This window comes from Camelus dromedarius, chromosome 7 (assembly GCF_036321535.1).
Source record: "Camelus dromedarius isolate mCamDro1 chromosome 7, mCamDro1.pat, whole genome shotgun sequence".
Lineage (NCBI taxonomy): Eukaryota > Metazoa > Chordata > Mammalia > Artiodactyla > Camelidae > Camelus > Camelus dromedarius.
The window spans coordinates 41,103,320-41,121,439 of record NC_087442.1 but is presented as its reverse complement, the minus strand read 5'-3'; the positions used below and the strand labels follow the sequence as shown (position 1 = coordinate 41,121,439).

Genomic DNA, 18,120 nt, shown 5'->3' with positions numbered 1-18,120 from the left:
AACAATATTAGAATTTATTTTATTATTATTATTATTTTTAACAGAGGTACTAGGGATTGAACCCAGGACCTTGTGCATGCTAAGCATGCGCTCTACCACTGAGCTATACTCTTCCCCCTAGCATATTCCCTTTCATTAGGAGATAAATTTACTTTGGAAAGGAACAGTAATAGCCTAGGAGGAACAAATGCATTCTTGTTTCTTTCACCCTCCTATGCAAGTTAGTCTCCCCCAAAGAGCATAGTGTAAGGGTTAATGACAAGCTCTGATGAAGACATCACTACTTCTTCTTCTGAAACTTGTTTCTAAAAGTAACATTTTTTTATTGTTTTGCACATAGTAATTTAAAAATACATATCATCCCAGTCCAAGTTTTTGTTCGCTCTGAATTCTTCTCCAAAGGGAGTACATAACCTATTTATGTCTGTCTTGTCCACAGCTTGATATGGGATGTCTTGTGTCCAAATTCAAGTGAAGAAGTTAGGAAATCAGTTTATCAGTTGATCCTTTGATTCCTTGGAGGCTGTTAGTTTCATTCACCACGTACTGTGTGCTGGGCACTGTGCTAGACACAGGGCAGGCAGTGTTAAACAAGACAGACGCTACTCCTGCCTTCCTTGAACTTACAGTCTGGTGAGGGGAGACAGACATTAATTGAGTAAGTGATTAGAAGTAGGTTTCAAGTGTGTGTGATTTGGCTGGAGAGGAAGGGAGAGGCTAGTCATGGTCATTGGAGAAGATTTCTTTGAGGAAAAGTTTTAAACAGAGCCTGAAGGATAAATAGAAGCTGGGTAGGTGGTGAGGCCAAGGCAGAGGGCATTTGGAGGCTATAAGGAAGAACTTTTTAGGCATAGGGATTATCAGTATGAAGGCCCTAAAGCAGAATAAAGACTGGAGAGTTTAAGGAAAAGAAAGAAGACACAAATGGCAGGAGAGCCGAGAAGAATGAGGCTCCAATGAGACTGCAGGAGGGGTGGGGGTGGCCTGAGATTGCAGGGTCTCATAGGCTGGTTTAAACACTGGAGTGATTGAGTGAGTGTATGTGTGTGTGTGTGAGTGAAAGAGAATTGATGTGATTGTTTAAAAGCTCACTTTGGCTACATTTATTGTATTTTGCCAAGTGATACATTTATTTTGTGAGCTTCTCTTGTCTCTTGAATTAAGCTGTTAGGTATCAATTACTGAAAGTTGGAAACATCATCAGTTACTGAAAATAGCAGCATCTAAATTGTTTTAGTAGTACAAAAATACTACTAAAATACAGAAAGAAAAAGGGAAGAAAAGTCTCTCTTCCCTAGTATTCCCTAATATACTGGGCACACTCAGGTACCCTGTGCTCCATCAGATGAAAAAATAAAAAAGAACTTCTGTGTATTTTCTTCAACAGTCTGAGCCATCCTGTCTTTTGAGCCGCAAAACATTTGCTATTCTGGGATTTAGTGTCCCACTCTCTCTTCACATTAGAATATTAAACCCAGAATGGATTAAACATTTCATAAATACCTGTACTGTGTGAGACAAAACACTAGGCATTGAAAATTTATTATCTGTATCTTTCAAGCCCTAAAAGTTGGTCAAAAGATATTAAATCTGCCTGGTTATGTGCTAACACTCTACAGTAGAACACTAGATGAGGAATCAAAGAGACCTGAAGTCTGGTGGCAGCTCTGTCACTGCCAGCTACAGAGTCACTCTATCATTCTGAGCTTCAGTGTCTTCCTCCATAAAAGTGATGCGATTTACCAGTTAGTAATTTTAAGAATAGTAAAACACTTTACATTTATAATTTTCCAGGTACTATTCTAGATATTTTAGATATTGTGGATTAACTCATTTAATCTTTGCAGCAATGTTAGGAACCTTTATTATTCTCATTTTCCAAATGAAAACATTGAGACACAGAAAAGGTGGAGGAAGGAAATGGCCCAAGGTTGCACAGTTAGTTAGTGGCTCCTCCAGTGCCAGTACTCCATTACATAATACTTGTAAAGGTCCTTCCTGCTTGATCATTATATAAATCTAGCTGATTCATAATGCACCTATATTTAAAGTATGTTGACCTAGAATAACAGACTTTATTTGGCAGTGGGAGGTGGGGAGAAGTTCAGGAGTGAGTAAGACTTTGCCCAGTGTTGTGCATATGTTTTGTCACGAGGAAGTTTTCTGAGCTATATTGTGAGCTTTCTAGTTTGCAGTTTTAGGTCCCTTTCCTGCCCACTCAGCAGACAGGAGGGCTGCTGCCATGATCTCTGGCCAGCTGCAGGCTTCTTGGGCCCCACCAGTGGGTTAGAGCATAAGCACATTGCAGCACTGCATTCCAAAAATAACAGAAGCTTGCATCATGCTCACCAGATGGTTGTCTGAGGAGATGCTATAATTTTGCTTACCCCCAGGTGAAAGAAGGTGACGCTTGTCCGTGTATGTTTGTACTGTGTAAACAGTGCAAGAGGACATCTGGAGTGTGAGTGATCCAGAATAGGATCCCATGGTCTCACAACCACTAGTCAACTTTTTTTGTTATTGTTCTTTTAACATCTTTTTTGAGATATCAGTTAACCTATCATGAATTTCATCCATTTAAAGTTGACTTGTCAGTGGTTTTTAATATATTTACAGAGTACAACCATCACCAATTTTAAAATATTTGCATTATCCTAGATTAACAACAGGTTTTTAACATATAGCACAAGGAACTATATTCAGTATCTTGTGGTAACCTATAATGAAAAAGAATATGAAAACAAATATATGTATGTATATGTATGACTGAAACGTTACGCTCTACACCAGAAATTGATGCAACATTGTAAACTGACTATACTTCAATTAAAAAAAATTCACATTGTTCCAGAAAGAAACCCAGTATCCATTAGCACCATTTCCACCCCATCCCCTCTTGCTTTTGGCATCCACTAATCTTCTGTCCATATAAATTTGCCTATTCCAGAGGTTTCATATAAATGGAATCATACATTATGTGATCTTTTGTGACAGGCTTCTTTTACCTAGCATGCTTTTTGGATTCATCAATGTTGTAGCACGTATTAGTACTTCATTATTTTTTATTAACAAATAATATTGTATGGATATATCATTTTGTTTATCTGTCCATCAATTGATGGACATTTGGATTGCTTCATTTTTTGGTCTTTATGAGTAATGATGCTTTGAACATTTGTGTCAAGTTTTGTGTGGACATGTTTTCATTTCTCTTGAATATAAACCAAGGAGTGGAATTGCAGGGTTATATGGTAACTTTTAACAGTTTGGGGAACTGCCAATCTTTTCCAAAGTGGCTACACCATTTTATATTCATGTTAATGATGAAAGAATGTTCCTATTTCTTCACATCCTCACCAACACTAGTTGTTGTCTGTCTCTTTTATTATATCCATCCTAGTGAGTGTGAAGTGGCATCTCAGTGTGGTTTGATTTATATTTCCCTAATAACTAATGATGTTGATCAACTTTTGCATGTGCTTATTTAACCATTTGTACATCTTCTTTGGAGAAATGTGTCTTCACATCATTTGCCCATTTGTTATTTGAGTTATTTATTTTTTCATTCTGGAATTGTTAGGGTTCTTTATTCTAGATACAAGTTCCTTATCAGATACATTATTTGCAAATATTTTTCTGATTCTGTAGATTGCCTTTCACTTTCTTGATAATATCATTTGTAACACAGAAGTTTTTAATTTTGATGTCTAGTTTATGAATTTTTTTTCTTTTATTGCTAGTGCTTTTACTGTCATATCTTAAACGATTGTTTAACCCCAGGCCATGAAGATTCACTCCTGTGTTTTTTTCCTAAAACTTTTTATAGTTTTAGCTCTGATTTAATCTCCCTGAGCCTCAGTTTTAAGGTGACAGCAAGAATAATAGCCATAATAGGTTTGTGATAAAGATGAAATATATTTGAACCTGCCTGGTACATAATTCACTTAAGCATAGGTTAATTGGATAGCTGTTTTGATTAATGATGCCAGAAAAATTCAGTTTGTATCACCTATGTGCAAATTGTGGTTCCTCATGGTTTTCTGAGAGTATATGTATCCTGAATTCCTTACATCTTCCTTTTGGAAGTTGGAGGGGTATAAATTATAAAGGAAAAGATTCAAATAAACCATCACAATTTTGGAATTGATTCTGCAGTCATATGACAGTCATCTTTTTGGATGACTGATTACAGATCATGTAATTCTGTATACCACTGATCTGCATTTTTGCTTCCAGCAAAAATTAATTAATAATTTGTTAAGGAACAGAAAAGAAGTGAAACCATTGCCTCATTGGCACTCCATCAAAAGCAGTACCAGTTTTTCCCTTGATTCTGATACTTGATACCGTTCGAGATACTAGGAGTGATTTGTGGAGTCTTATGCGATTGAAGTGGTCTGGGGACTGAAGAAGCCTGAGGATCATTGTTCTTGGACAGTACTCTCAGTGTTTAATCCTTACCACTTCCTGTTAGCTTTACTTTCATCTTACTTAGAATTAGGCACAAAAGCTGGTTAAATTCCATTAGGAATAGGTTTGAGACAGACCAAAAAAACTGGCAGTGGAGCTGTTTTTGGACAGAAGACAGATGAATGAGACAATAGGGAAGGTAAGTCCAAAAAATACCATGGTGCTTGGGCATTTTTCTCCCTGGATCCATTTTGAAGTTGGCCTTGGAGGGTGTGAGAGCACCAGGAGAGAGGGGGAAATGGATAACACTTAACAGGTTAGCCAGAGAGGGCTGATGTTACTCAGTATTCCTGTCACATCAAAGGAAGCAAAATGTCACTTACTTGAGAATCTATTCCATGTCCTTCAAATAGAATTGTTCTTATATTGTCCAAGACAAGGATGGCTGTTTTGATTTTTAGATACCAGAGAAATGGTTTCAACAGTCTACTTTTTTTTAATTGACTTTTTAAAATTGAAGTATAGTCAATTTACAATGTGTCACTTTCTGGTGTAGAACATAATAGTTCGGTCCTACATATAAGTACATATATTGGTTTTCATATTCTTTTTCATTATAGGTTACTATAAGGCATTGACTGTAGTTCCCTGTGCTATACAGTATAAACTTGTTGTCTATCTATCAACAATCTACTTTTAACAGGGTCTAATAGTCCCCAATCAGTCAATCTTTCATTCACTAAGAATAAATGATAAGAAACACTGAGTATGAACTTGTTACCAGACCCTGTGTGGGTGTTGGGCATACTGTTTTAGGTAGGATGACCCTTATTCTCAGGGAGATCATAATCTAGTGGAAATCTTTCTCAACTGTGAAAATGTCCTTCCAGCTGAATTTGTGATTTTGACCTTTAAGCTTTTATGTGATTGTTCTGAGGCTGTGGCTTGACAGGGCTTAGAGGGACCACATTGCATATAGCTGGTCCCTAGGTAAAGTTAAATGTTACCTATCACCCTCTGGTGTCTTTACTGGAATTTTAAAGGTAAATTTGGGGTCCCCCTGGCCAGCTGTAGTGTTAATCTTTGGTCATCCAGGTTCATATCACAGATGTCCTATTGCTTTTCTGTCTCTGCTGGCCAATATATACAACTTGAATGGAGACCAACCTTTAAACTTCTGAGACCAGTAAACACAGCCAGAAATTAAGAGAGAAGAAACTAAGAAAGTGAGGAAGGTGTAAAACTTGAGGAGCAGGCATACCCTTATCAAGAAAAATACAGAGAATCCTTTTTCAGGAGTGGTCAGGGAAAACTTAATGGGGGAGGGACCAAAGGGTGAGTGGGATTGGTGTGGACAGAAGGAGGAAGGGGAAGGAACAGAAGGGACCCTCAGGGAAGAAACCAGCAGGGCTAAAGAGGAGAGTTCTTTTTTGGGAGCAGAAGGATATGCTGCAGTATTGTTGGGGTGGGATTAGGTTATTAAACCCAGCCAAGCCTGAGAATTTAGAATTGGTATAGTAGGGAGTCCCTAGGGATTTATAAATAGGAGGAAAGGACAGTAGAAATAGTACTTGAGGAAGATTTCAGCCATCTGAAACATGATAAGGGAAGGAGGGAAACTGAAATACAGGGTCAAGATGATGTGGGAAGGGGAGGAGGGGACACATTGTTCCACATTTCATAGATGAATAAACCAGAGCTCATATGATAAATAATTAACTTAGAATAAAATGGCAAATAAGTCTTGAGCCAAGTCTGCCTGACTCTTGTGTCCTTTCCATGACTTCATGCCCCAGTGTGGCCACAATGAAACATTGAGGCCAAAAGTAGAAATGCAGGTGATTGGATAGGATTGACCTGGAGGAATGGGGCAGAAGTGACTCTCAGGGTTGGCGCTAGGATGATAAAAGTATGCTGGGTTTATTAAGAGGGGCAGTACAGTCTGAAGGAAGGTGACATATTAAACCTTGGATACTCAGTTTAGTCCATCTCTCTTTGTTTGTAATTTGGAAAATAATGCCCAAAGAACTTAAGTGATGTGCCCAAGGTAACACATCTGAATGTTAGGAGTATGAACTTGAACCAAAGTTTCCTGACTATTTTTTTGAGTAAGGTGATGGTGGGACATATAAGAGGTCATTGCCTTAGAACAAATAAATATAATAAATAACTAGTTTGGTAGCCCAGAGCACACAGAAGAGGTGACTAACAGAAGGTTTTAAAGAGAATTTGATATCATATATTGTAATTACAGTTAATCTCCTCACCATCTGCATGCCTGACTCCCCGGTAATGGTTACTCTTTGAGGGCTGGGATCTTCTTTTCTCTAAATCACTAAGCCTGGCAAACTGGAAGTGCTCAAAAATGCTTTGTGAATTAATTAATGGTAAATTAAGAAGCCTATAATTTAGCTAATGCTTGGTTATTATCTGTTATTATTAGAGGTGCCTCTTCTTCCTGCCTCCCCAGCTGCAGCAGAATTCTTACTGACAAACCTGGCAGAGAAATCCAAGGCTTTGTTATTCGCTGTCCTGTCTGGAGCTTCCCAGGGGAAGCTTAGTTATGGGGTAGGGCTCTCATGAGGTGAAGAATGGCTGAATACCCAGGGCTGGACAGTGACAACACTAAGGCCATGGAAGTCAGGGGTCAGTAACCACTTTGTTTCAATTTTAAAATGCTAGATTTTTTTCACTATTAACATATCTATATACCAGTCATAATATAATATGTTATAATCATCATATGATTATGTGGGTTATGAACACAGCAACAATAATTTATGGTGGATAAATTGTCTTTACTCACCACTTCAGAAAGATTGTCAATCCTATCAAGAAATTTAATCTTGCTTTGTTTTCTTGACATTAGTTACTTTGTCTTGATTCTAAGAAAGAATGTTTTCCTGTTACTTTGAATTAAGTTAGAGGTTTACAGGTTGTTTTTTTTTTTTTTCGGTTTACAGGTTTTGAAAGCTGAAGGAGATTGCTAAAGACTATGAAACATGTGCTATAATTCTGTAGAAAAGGAAACTAAATCCAAAAGCAGTAACTTATTCAGCCCTTTTGCTTCTCCTGTTCTATACCTGCTTAATTATAGTAACTAGTTTTTTCCTGTTATGGTTGATGAAAAAGCACCTTTCTTTCACTTTTTTCTTTACTCTGACTTAATTTTCTATAGTGGATTTAAGTAGTTATAGTTCCTTCTAAGGTTTTATGCATTTCTAAACAGCATTTCATTATGAATTTTTAAAAATTCACAAAGTATTGATGTTTTATTTTTATCTGTGTTTTCTCTGTTAAACAGTAAGATTGTAAACTTCTGGTTTCCCAGAACACCTAATTGGCAACATTTCTAAAGAAGCTCTGATAGGCTTATAGGCAGAGTGATACAGCCTAACTTGAGGCTGACATTTCACTTAGTAGGCATCCCACTAGTTGTTCTGTTTAAGAGTGTTATTGGGCCAAGATAGAATAAGCCCACTGTAGCCTCTCTCCTACTGATTACAACTGATAACTCAGAACAGAGTACTAAAGGAACTACCTGAGGACTCTGGGAAGTATAATAGGCAGACTGGAGAGAGAAGACAGAACTTGAGTGATCAACATGATAAAGATCAGCACTCTTGAAACAAGCAGAAAGGTAGAGATTCTTGGCAGAGAAATATAAACTATTAAAAAGGACTAAAAGGACATTTTAGAACTAAAAAGTACAATATCTGAAAGTTTAAAAAATCATTCAGTATATGGGCTCAGTAGAATGCAGATGACACTGGAAACAATCAGTGAAATTGAATATATATCAATGGAAATTATCTAGTCTGAATAACAGAAAAAAATGAATAAACCCTCAAGGACATGTGGGACAATAGCAAAAGGACTAATATTCTGGCATTGGAGAAAGGAAAAGGGGAAAGAAGAAAGAAGTTGGTGAAGAAAAGGAGTTTGAAGAAATAGTAACTAAAAATTTCCCAAATTAGGTAAAAGCTACAAGTTTACAGATCCAAGAAGCTCAGCAAACTAAGCAGTATAAACTCAAAGAAAGGTATATCCACACATATCATAATGAAACTGCTGAAAACTAAAAAAAAACCCCTCAAAAGCAGCAAGAGTAGAAAGACACAATACGTATAGGGAAACAACAATTTAAATATATCTAGGATTTCTTTTCAGAAAACACAGGACTAGAAGACAGTGGAATACCATCATCAGAGTGCTGAAAGAAAGGAATTGTCAACACAAAGTTCTATATCCAATGAAATAGTCTTCAAGGGTTAAGTAAAATAAAAGCATCCTTAGATGAAGGAAAATTATAGTAAGTGCTAAAGGCAGTTCTTTAAGCTGAGGGGAAATGGTACCAGGGGAAAGTTAGCACATCAGGATTAAAGGAAAAGCAACAGAGATGATAAATATCTGGGTAAACATAACAGATCATTTTTCTCCTCTTAATTCTTTAAAATGTGTATGACTTTTGGAAGCAAAAACCGTAACATTGTCAATGGGGTTGTTCATATGCTTATGTAGTGCATATGATAACTATAACAGTGGGAAGACTAAAAGGACTTATGGTTTTAGGCTTGTATGTTTTACTTGAAATGGTAAAGTATTAATTCTAAATAGGCTGAAAGTTAGATATATATTTCATAAGCCCTAGAGCAACTAATTAAAAAATACAGACAGGTAGAACAAAAACTCCAATAGATGAATTAAAATGGAATCATATAATCCAAAAGATGGCAGAAGGGGAGGAACAAAGTAACTCCCCACACCCTGAAAAAGAAAATAAAACAGGAAACAATCAAAAATAAAACACTGGCCCTAATTCCAACCATATCAATAATCTATTAAATGTTAGTGGTCTAAACAGGTGAATTAAAAGACACAGATTGTCATGATAAAACAAGACCAAACTATATGCTGTCTATGTGAAGACTACTTTAAATACAGAGATAAAGAAAGATTAAAAGGATATATGAACATCGATGTAAAAATTCTCAACAAAATATTAGCAAATTGAATCCAAAAAATATTTTAAAATTATACACCATGATCAATTAGAATTTATCCTAGATGGACGAAGCTGTTTCAACATTTAAAAATTAATTAATATAATTCATCACATCAACAGACTAAAAAAGAAAAAAACACACAATTGTATCAATAAATGCAGAAAAGGCATTTGGCAAATTATTTATGATTAAAAACTCAGTAAACTGGGAATAAAGGAGAACTTTCTCAACTTGGTAAAGACTGTCTACAAAAAACCTAACATACTTAATGGTGAGAAACTGGAAACTTCCCCACTAAGATCAGGTACAGAGCAAGGATGTCCCCTCTCACCACTCATTTTTAACCTGATAGTGGAAGTCCTTTCTAATACAATAAGGCAAGAAAAGGAAATTAAAAGTATACAGATTTGGAAGGAAGACATCTGTCTTTGTTCACAGATGACATGATTGCCTATGTAGAAGATCTGTAAGAATTGACAAAAAAACTGGTACTAATAAGTGATTGTAGCAAGGTTGCAGGATACAAGATTAATGTGCAAAAGTCAGTTGCTTTCCTGTGGAATGAACAAGTGGAATTTGAAATTTAAAACACAATACCATTAGCACCCCAAAATGAAATACTTAGGTATAAATCTAACAAAGGATGGACAAGATCTATATGATTGAAAACTACAAAACTGGTGAATGAAATTAAAGAAGCTTTAAATAAGTGGAGAGCAATTCCATAATCATGGATAGGAAGACTCAGTACTGTCAAGATGTCAGTTCTTCCCAACTTGATCTATGAGTTCAATGCAATGTCAGTCAAAAATCTCAGCAATTTATTTTGTGAATGTCAACAAACTGATTGTAAAGTTTATTTGGAGGAGTAAAATACCCAAAATAGCGAACATAATATTGCAGGAGAAGAACAAAGTTGGAGGACTGATGCTACCTGGGTTCAAGACTTAAACTATAAAGCTTACTACTATGAAGTAGTCAATATTGTGTGGTATTGGTAAAATAATAGATAAATAGATCAGTGGAACAGAATACAGAGCCCAGAAGTAGACCCACATGAATGCAGTCAACTGGTCTTTGACAAAGGAGCAAAAGCAGTATGATGGAGCAAAGATAGTGTCTTCAACAAATGGTGCTGGAACAATTGGACTTCCATATGCAAAAAAAAAAAAAAAAAAGTAGGCACAGACCTTACACCCTTCACCAAAATTAACTCAAAATGAATTACAGACCTAAATGTAAAATGCGAAACTATAAAACTAGAAGATAGCGTTGGAGAAAATCTAGATGACCTTGGTTATTTTGATGCCTTTTTAGATGCAACCTCAAAGACACAGTCCATGGAATAAATAATTGATAAGCTGAACTTCATTAAAGTTAAAGACTTCTACTATGTCAAAAACAAAATCAAGAGAATTAGAAGACAAATCACAGACTGAGAGAAAATGATTTTAAAAGACAGATCTGATAAAAGGACTGTTATCTAAAATATACCCCAAACTCTTAAAGCTCAGCAATAAGGAAACAAAGAATCCAATCTAAAAATGGGTGAAAGACCTTACAGACACCTCACCACAGAAGATGTACAGATGGCAAATAAGCATATGAAAAGTTGCTCCACATCATGTGTCACAAGGGAAATGCAAATTAAAGCAACAATGAGATACCACTATGTACCTATTAGAATGGACAAAATCCAGAACACTGACAACACCAAATGTTGACAGGGATGTGGCGCAATGGGAACTCTCGTACATTGTTGATAGGAATGCAAAGTGGTAATAGTGCTTTAGAAAACAATTTGGTGATTTCTTACAAAACTAAACATACACCTACCAAAAGATTCAGCAGCCATATTCCTTAGTGTTTATTCCAAAGGAATCAGAAAGTTAGTTCTACACAAAAACATATACATACAAAAACCTGCACAGGAATCTGTATAGCAGCTTTATTCATAATTGTTGAAACGTGGAATCCAAGATGTCTTTTAGAAGGTAAATGAATAAACAAACTGTGGTACATCCAGAAAATGGAATATTATTCAAAGCCTAGAAGACGAGCTGTTGAGCCATGAGACGACCTGGATGAAGCTTAAGTGCATATTACTAAGTCAGTCTGAAAAGGCTACATACTGAATGATTCCAATTACATGACATTCTGGAAAAGGCAAGATTATGGAGACTATAATAAGATAAGTGGTTGCTTGGGGCGGAGTGGAGAGTGATTGTTGGGGAAGTGAATAAGATGGGTATATATCATTATACATTTGTCCAGACCCATAGAATTTACAACACCAAGAGTGAACACTAAAATAAACTGTGGACTAAGGTGAATTATTGTATGTCAATATAAATGGTAAAAAATGTACCATTCTAGGGAGTGATGTTGATAATGGGGAACGCTATGCACATGTGGAGGCAGGGTGCACATGGGAAATCTCTACCTCCCTCTCAGTTTTGTTTTAAACCTAAAACTGCTCTAAAAATTTTAAGTCTTTTTAAAAAGTTAAAAAACAAAAAAGATAGGAAAAGATATACTATGCAAACACTAATCAAAAGAAAGCTGAATTGATTATATTAATATTAGGCAAAATAGACTTCAGAACAGAGAGAATTGCGAGGGATAAAGAAGACATTGTGTAATTATAAAAGGGTCAATTCATCAAAAAGACATAGGAATCCTAAATGTGTATAGAACTAAAAACAAATTGTCAAAAGTGTACGAAGCAAAAACTGATAGAACTGAAAGGAGAAATGGATCCACAATTATACTTGGAAACTTTAACATCCTTCTCTGAGTAATCTATAGAACAAGTAGACAGTAAATCACCCAAAGATATAGAAGATCTGAACACTATCAACCAACTTGACCTAACTGACATTTATGGAAGAACCCCCAAACAGCAGGAGAATACCTTTTTTTTTCAAATGCACATGAAACATTCAGTAAAATTGGCCATATTCTGGGGCATAGTAGAAACCCTGCCAAATTTAAAAGAATGTTCTATATCTTTACCAGAAGTAAACTAGAAAGCAATGACAGAAAGATGTAGAAAATACATGCACATTAGGAAATTAAACAGTACACTTCTGAATAATCCATGGGTCAAAGAAGTCCCCCCAAAAATTAGAAAATATTTTCAACTTAAACTGAAAACATAACAGTGGTTGGCCAGCGAGGGAGGGCATGACTACCAAGAGGTAGCCTGAGAGAATTTTGGGGGCAGGATAATACAGTTTTTCTGTATCTTGGTTATTATGGTCATTGTTAAAAGACTGTGCATTTGTCAAAACACAGAACTGTTAACCAAAGAAGAAATTACACTATGTGTAAATTTTTAAAAATATTTAAAATATTTCAAAATATTAAAAAACTTACGTTTCTTTTTAATGGAGTACTTTTTTTTTTTTTAAGTGATGTGTTTGGATGAGCTTCTTGTCACGAGAATTCTAAGAGAAAAATAAGGGAAGCTACAGTATTTTTAGTCAGACATGGATATGACTCACAAGTAGTCACTTTTTTGGTTTGGATCTTTTAAAGAATAAGAGCATCTCTAGAAATTTTTATTTTAAAATGGTGGCTGTTGTGAAGTAGAAAAGGAAGAAAATATAGTGCAAAATTAGCATGCGCTATGCCATTTCAGACCCAAATATAGGTGCATTTTTTTTTGAGAAAATTGTGCTTATTGAAAAAATATATATTGTTCAATATTACTTGAACTGAAAAGAGAATTTTGCAAACAGTTGGTCAAGTATAAAAAGACATTTGCGCTACGTGAGAAAAAATTAAGCTGGTAACAGTTTTAGAAAAATGATCTTCAGATCTTTAATTTCTTTGAGAAATGTTTTCTAGTTTTCACAGTATAACTTTTATACTTCTTTTGTTAAGTTTTTTCCTATTTTATTCTTTTTAATATTGTAAATGAAATTGTTTTTTAAATTTCACTTTTAGATTGTTCATTGCAACTGTGTGGAAATACAATTGATATTTGTGTATTGGTCTTTTATCTTGCTGCTTTGCTAAACTCATTTAGTCTAATAGTTTTTTTAGTGGGTTCCTTTTTTTTTTTTTTTTTTTAAATATACAAGAGCATGTCTGTGAATAGAGGTAGTTTTGCTTCTTCCTTTCCAATCTGGATGCCTGTTAGGTCGTTTTGTACCCTAATTGCCCTGGCTAGAACCTCCAATACAGTGCTGAATAGGAGTGGTAAGAACAAGCATTTCTGATCTCAGGGGAAACACATCCAGTTTTTTGTCATTAAGTATGATGTTAACCATCGGTGTTTTATAGGTGCCTTTATCAGGCTGAAGATGTTCCCTTCTGTTCCTAGTTTAAGAGTTTTTGTTATGAAAGGGTGTTAGATTTTGTCAAGTACTTTTTCTACATTTAGAGTGCTAATCATGTGATATTTTAGAAGTCTTTTATTTACAGAAAAATCCAACTCAGGTTTGAAGTAGAAAAAGTCCAGAGGGTATCTTATCTATAGTTACGACATGGTCTGACTGAGGTATTCAAAAACTGTCATCTAGATCTGCTGCCATTCCCTACCCCCTTTCCTGTTACCTGTGAATCATGTTTAGATCCATGTGATGGCAAAATGACTGCCAGAGGCACCAGGCAAACATCTTTGAGGCCAAAATAAAGAGAGAGACAGTGTGCATTTCTTCACCCTTCCCCAGTCCCAGCAAAAGTCCCAGCATTATTTCTGGTTGCGTCACTTGTCTGTCTTGGAACACATCATTGAGGGCAGGGGATGTGAAGCTTCTTTTACGCCTGAATCACATGCCCACCCTGGAGCTGGTCAGCCCCACCCAAACTACATGAACGGAGTTGGAAAAGGGGATTTTCAGTAATGGAAATGTGGGAAGTGGATGCTGGGTTGCCAAAAATAAATGTCAACTATACCTTATGTAGTGAAATAATCCAGGATAATACAAAGTGTGTGAAATTGACATTTAAATCCTGTTCACCCCTACCCCACCCCTGGCAGCAGTAGCTTATATGAGCTAAAACTTTTTCCTACCCATTGAAGTTTCTTGTCTAATCTTCCAAGCAGGGAGTTTGACTGACACCACATTCCATCTCTAGTAGAGTATGGCAAAAAAAAGGGAGTGGTGTTGGACAGGCAGGTAGTCTAGGGGTAATCTCACAGGTCAGGGACTGGAACAGATCCATAGTTTTCATCTGCTCTCGTTACCTTGAATATTTTATCATTTCCAAGTGTATTAGTCAGTGTTCTCCAGAAGAACACACACACACACACACACACAAGGACATTTATGATAGGATTGGCTCATGCAGTTATGGAGACTGTACCACAATCTGCTTTCTGCAAGCTAGGGAACCAGGAGAGCTGATAATGCAATTCAGTCTGAGTTCAGAGGCCTGAGAATCAGGGGTGGTGGATGGTGCGAGTCCTGGTCTGCATCCAAAAGCCCAAGAATGAGGAGTGCCAGTGTCCCAAGGTAGGAGAAGATGGATGTGTCAGCTCAAGCAGAGAGCAAATTCACCCTTCCTCTGCCTTTCTGCTCTATTCAGGCCCTCGTTGGATTGGATGATGTCCATCTGCATTGGTGAGGGCAGTCTTTACTCTGTCTACTGATCCAAATGCTAATATGTCTCAGGAACACCTTCACAGACACACCAGAAATAATGTCTTACTAGCTATCTGGCCATCCCTTAGGCCAGTCTAGTTGATAGGTAAAATTAACCATCACGCCAACCAAGGTAATAGCAGGTTAATTTAAAACAGGAAGTAAATTAATGGCCTCTTTGTTATCCATGCCTTTTTTCTCATGCAATTCATCCATCATTCCTGAGCTGCATCTGAGCTTCCCAGAACTGAACATCATAAAAGAGCAGTGTGTCTTGATGTTACTCTGGACTCCCCACTGCTGTGCCATTAATTCTTGGATAATGGGAATGAGACTTTTGCAGGCTCTTAACCTGCTTTCTGAAATTCTAGGAACTGTGTGTGTTAAAGAAAAGTTTTTCTTGGTGGTAATTTTTGTAGTTACAAACTGCAGAATAAAATAATTGAACTTCTTCTAGTGTAATTATAACTTCTCCTAGATGAATACAGAACCTCTCACAGAAAAAGTGTTTCAGTTACTATTATAGTTTACCTGCTACTTTTAAAGTGTGCTGCAGCTGTGCTGGGTGTGTGTGTTTGGGTTGTTTGACATTTTTCAGATTCCTGTAAGGTAAGCCTAGTTTAGTACGACATTTTTTTCAAGTTTTAGGCTGTTTGTTTTTTCTCCCCCGACATTTCAACAGCTCTGAAATCAGGAAGTATCTTAGAATCAGTGCCATGTCATTGCTTTATGGGCAGGTTTTTTTCTTTCTTTCTTGTGTTGTATAAAATAATAGTCTGTCTTAAAATTGATGGTGTGTGATGGTTAATTTTCTATGTCAATTTGCCTGGGCCATGAGGTGCTCAGACCTTTTGACCAGACATTATTCTGGGTGTGTCTGGGTGTTTCTGGATGAGATTAACATTTGAATTGGTAGACTGAGTGAAGTAGATTGCTTTCCTTAATGTGAGTGGGTCTCATCCAATCAGTCAAAGCCCTAAATACAACAAAAAGGCTAAGAGGGCACGCCTCCTACCTGCCTGTTGAGCTAGGACATTGGTCTCTTCCTGCTTTCTGACTCTGACTGAAACATCGGCTCTTCTTGGGTCTCACGCCTGCTGACTTTTGGACTGGAATTACAAATTTGTTTTCCTGAGTCTCTAGCTTGCTGATTACAGATCTTCAGAATTTCTCAGCCTCCATAAATGCATAAGCTGATTATATATAGACATACATACATAGTGTTGGTTCTGCTTCTCTGAAGAACCCAGACTAATACAGATGGGATCCTAAATTTGATAAAATGTGGTAATTAAGGGCAAGTGGAAGTCCCTCTACTCAAAAGTCATGGTGGATTTGGAGAGTGTTCGCACCAAACATAGTCATAGGAGTTGAGCTGTAAGTGAGACATGCTACTGTTCTATACCAGAGCCTTCTAACAATGGAGAGTCAGCGTTTGGGGGTTGTTATGCTGGGAGGGATAGTGTAGAAGGACATAGTTTACTTCCCTGTTCTGCTGTGTACTTCCTGTGTGACCTTAGGTAGGTCACTTAATCTATCAGGGACTGGTTTCGTTTTCTGTAAAAGGACCTGGTTGGACTAGGTGATTTCAAAGGCTTCTTCCATTTCTCAGGTTTTTAAGAATTGATTCTTCTGTTTCAGTGAGGGGAGGTGGCCTAAGTTATAAATAATGCAAAGGCTAAAATATCAGCAATAATATCTAATTCCAGGAATGCTGATTGTCTGCTCAGCAAGACATAGTCTGATGCTCAGTGTGGTTTCCTGGATTGTAATGTTTGTGCCAAGAACAGTGGCCTTCAGGTTTGTATTTCCATAGAATTTGAAGCCAAAGTAAGGAAGCATTGCCTTCTGAAATAAAATTTACAAGTTCATCCTAAGAGGTTTTCCAGCCAACAATTGACTTGTATGGGTGTTGAGATAAGGCTGTGGGGCTCTTGACATCCATTAAAGGATCTAGGTGCTTCCCTGGGAAGAAGTACCCAATATAAGATGTAACAAGAGGAACATAAGCCGTAGTTTTAGAAAACATTGCTGATCTTTGGTGAGAAGGCTTTTAGGGCAGGATACTTCAGTGACAAGTATGAATTATTAGAGGATAAATATTGAGAATTAGTGTTTATCCAGTTTTACTTAAGGAATTGAGAGACATGATACTTGGCAGGCCTGAGTATTTTGGTTCCTAGAAAAGCAGACTGACGAAGTAAATGATGAGGGAAACATCTTGCCTGCCACCTGACTCCTGTGCCTGAGCTTACATTTAGTGCTGACCGTTCAGCCTCCTGATTACAAATGTAGTCTCCCTGTGCTGTGATCTTAGGCTGTGAGTGCTCCAGGAAGTGTACTAATCTCCTATTATAAAGTAATAAATTGGTACTATTTTGACATCAGTTGGTGACTTATGCATCTGGTTTTTGTGAATCAGTTCCCAAGGGCCCATCAGGTATGTATCTGAGCAGCCCTTGGGGCTCTGCCTTCTCTGTCTCCGCCAAGAAGAGTCCAGTGAGAGAAATGTATCCTTAAAGGGCTATGGCATTTCAGAGAAAGAAAAAAAAAAAAATCTGGCTGAGGAGACTTGACAAACTCATCGGTAATCCTATCACTATTTATTGCTGATCCTTCCAGACTTCTTTTAAACAAAAATGGTATCAGACATACAGATCTTTTCTAACTGACTTCTTTCCCTTAGAATTTCTCGCGGAATGTAGGTTCCTTGGAGCTGGGGTCCAGCATCCTTTGTTAGGTCCTGTTTCTATGTCCTGGGGGCTGTCATTGAGACCATGCTCTTGCTTCTGTTTTCAGGTTGGCAGCCTCGATGGTTCCTTCTCTGTGGGGGGATATTATCTTACTATGATTCTCCTGAAGATGCCTGGAAAGGTTGCAAAGGGAGTATACAGATGGCAGTCTGTGAAATTCAAGGTGAGAAACTGAGAGAGTTGCAGGTTTTATTTTTCTTTTGTCTCTCCCCCGAAATAAAAAAGTTCTGGCTTCTGCTTGCCTACTCTGCTGCTCCCCTAGTACAAAGATGTACAATATTATGTCCCAGAAGAAAGCCTTGCAGTAAGACCTAAAACTGCAGCCAGTTTTTACAAGGAGGTTGTTTAAGAGATAGT

At 37.0% G+C, this 18,120-nt stretch overlaps 1 protein-coding gene across 3 annotated transcripts in view; it reads left to right on the top strand.

Moving 5' to 3' along the window:
* PLEKHA8 (pleckstrin homology domain containing A8) overlaps nucleotides 1–18,120 on the top strand; it is a 57,115-nt gene that overhangs the window by 3,961 nt on the left and 35,034 nt on the right. For all 3 annotated transcript variants that reach the window (XM_031455120.2, XM_010988035.3, XM_031455122.2), the window contains exon 2: nucleotides 17,810–17,926. In XM_031455120.2, the coding sequence (XP_031310980.1) occupies nucleotides 17,905–17,926 (22 nt within the window). In that variant the 5' untranslated portion in view covers nucleotides 17,810–17,904. The remainder of the gene's footprint in view (nucleotides 1–17,809; nucleotides 17,927–18,120) is intronic.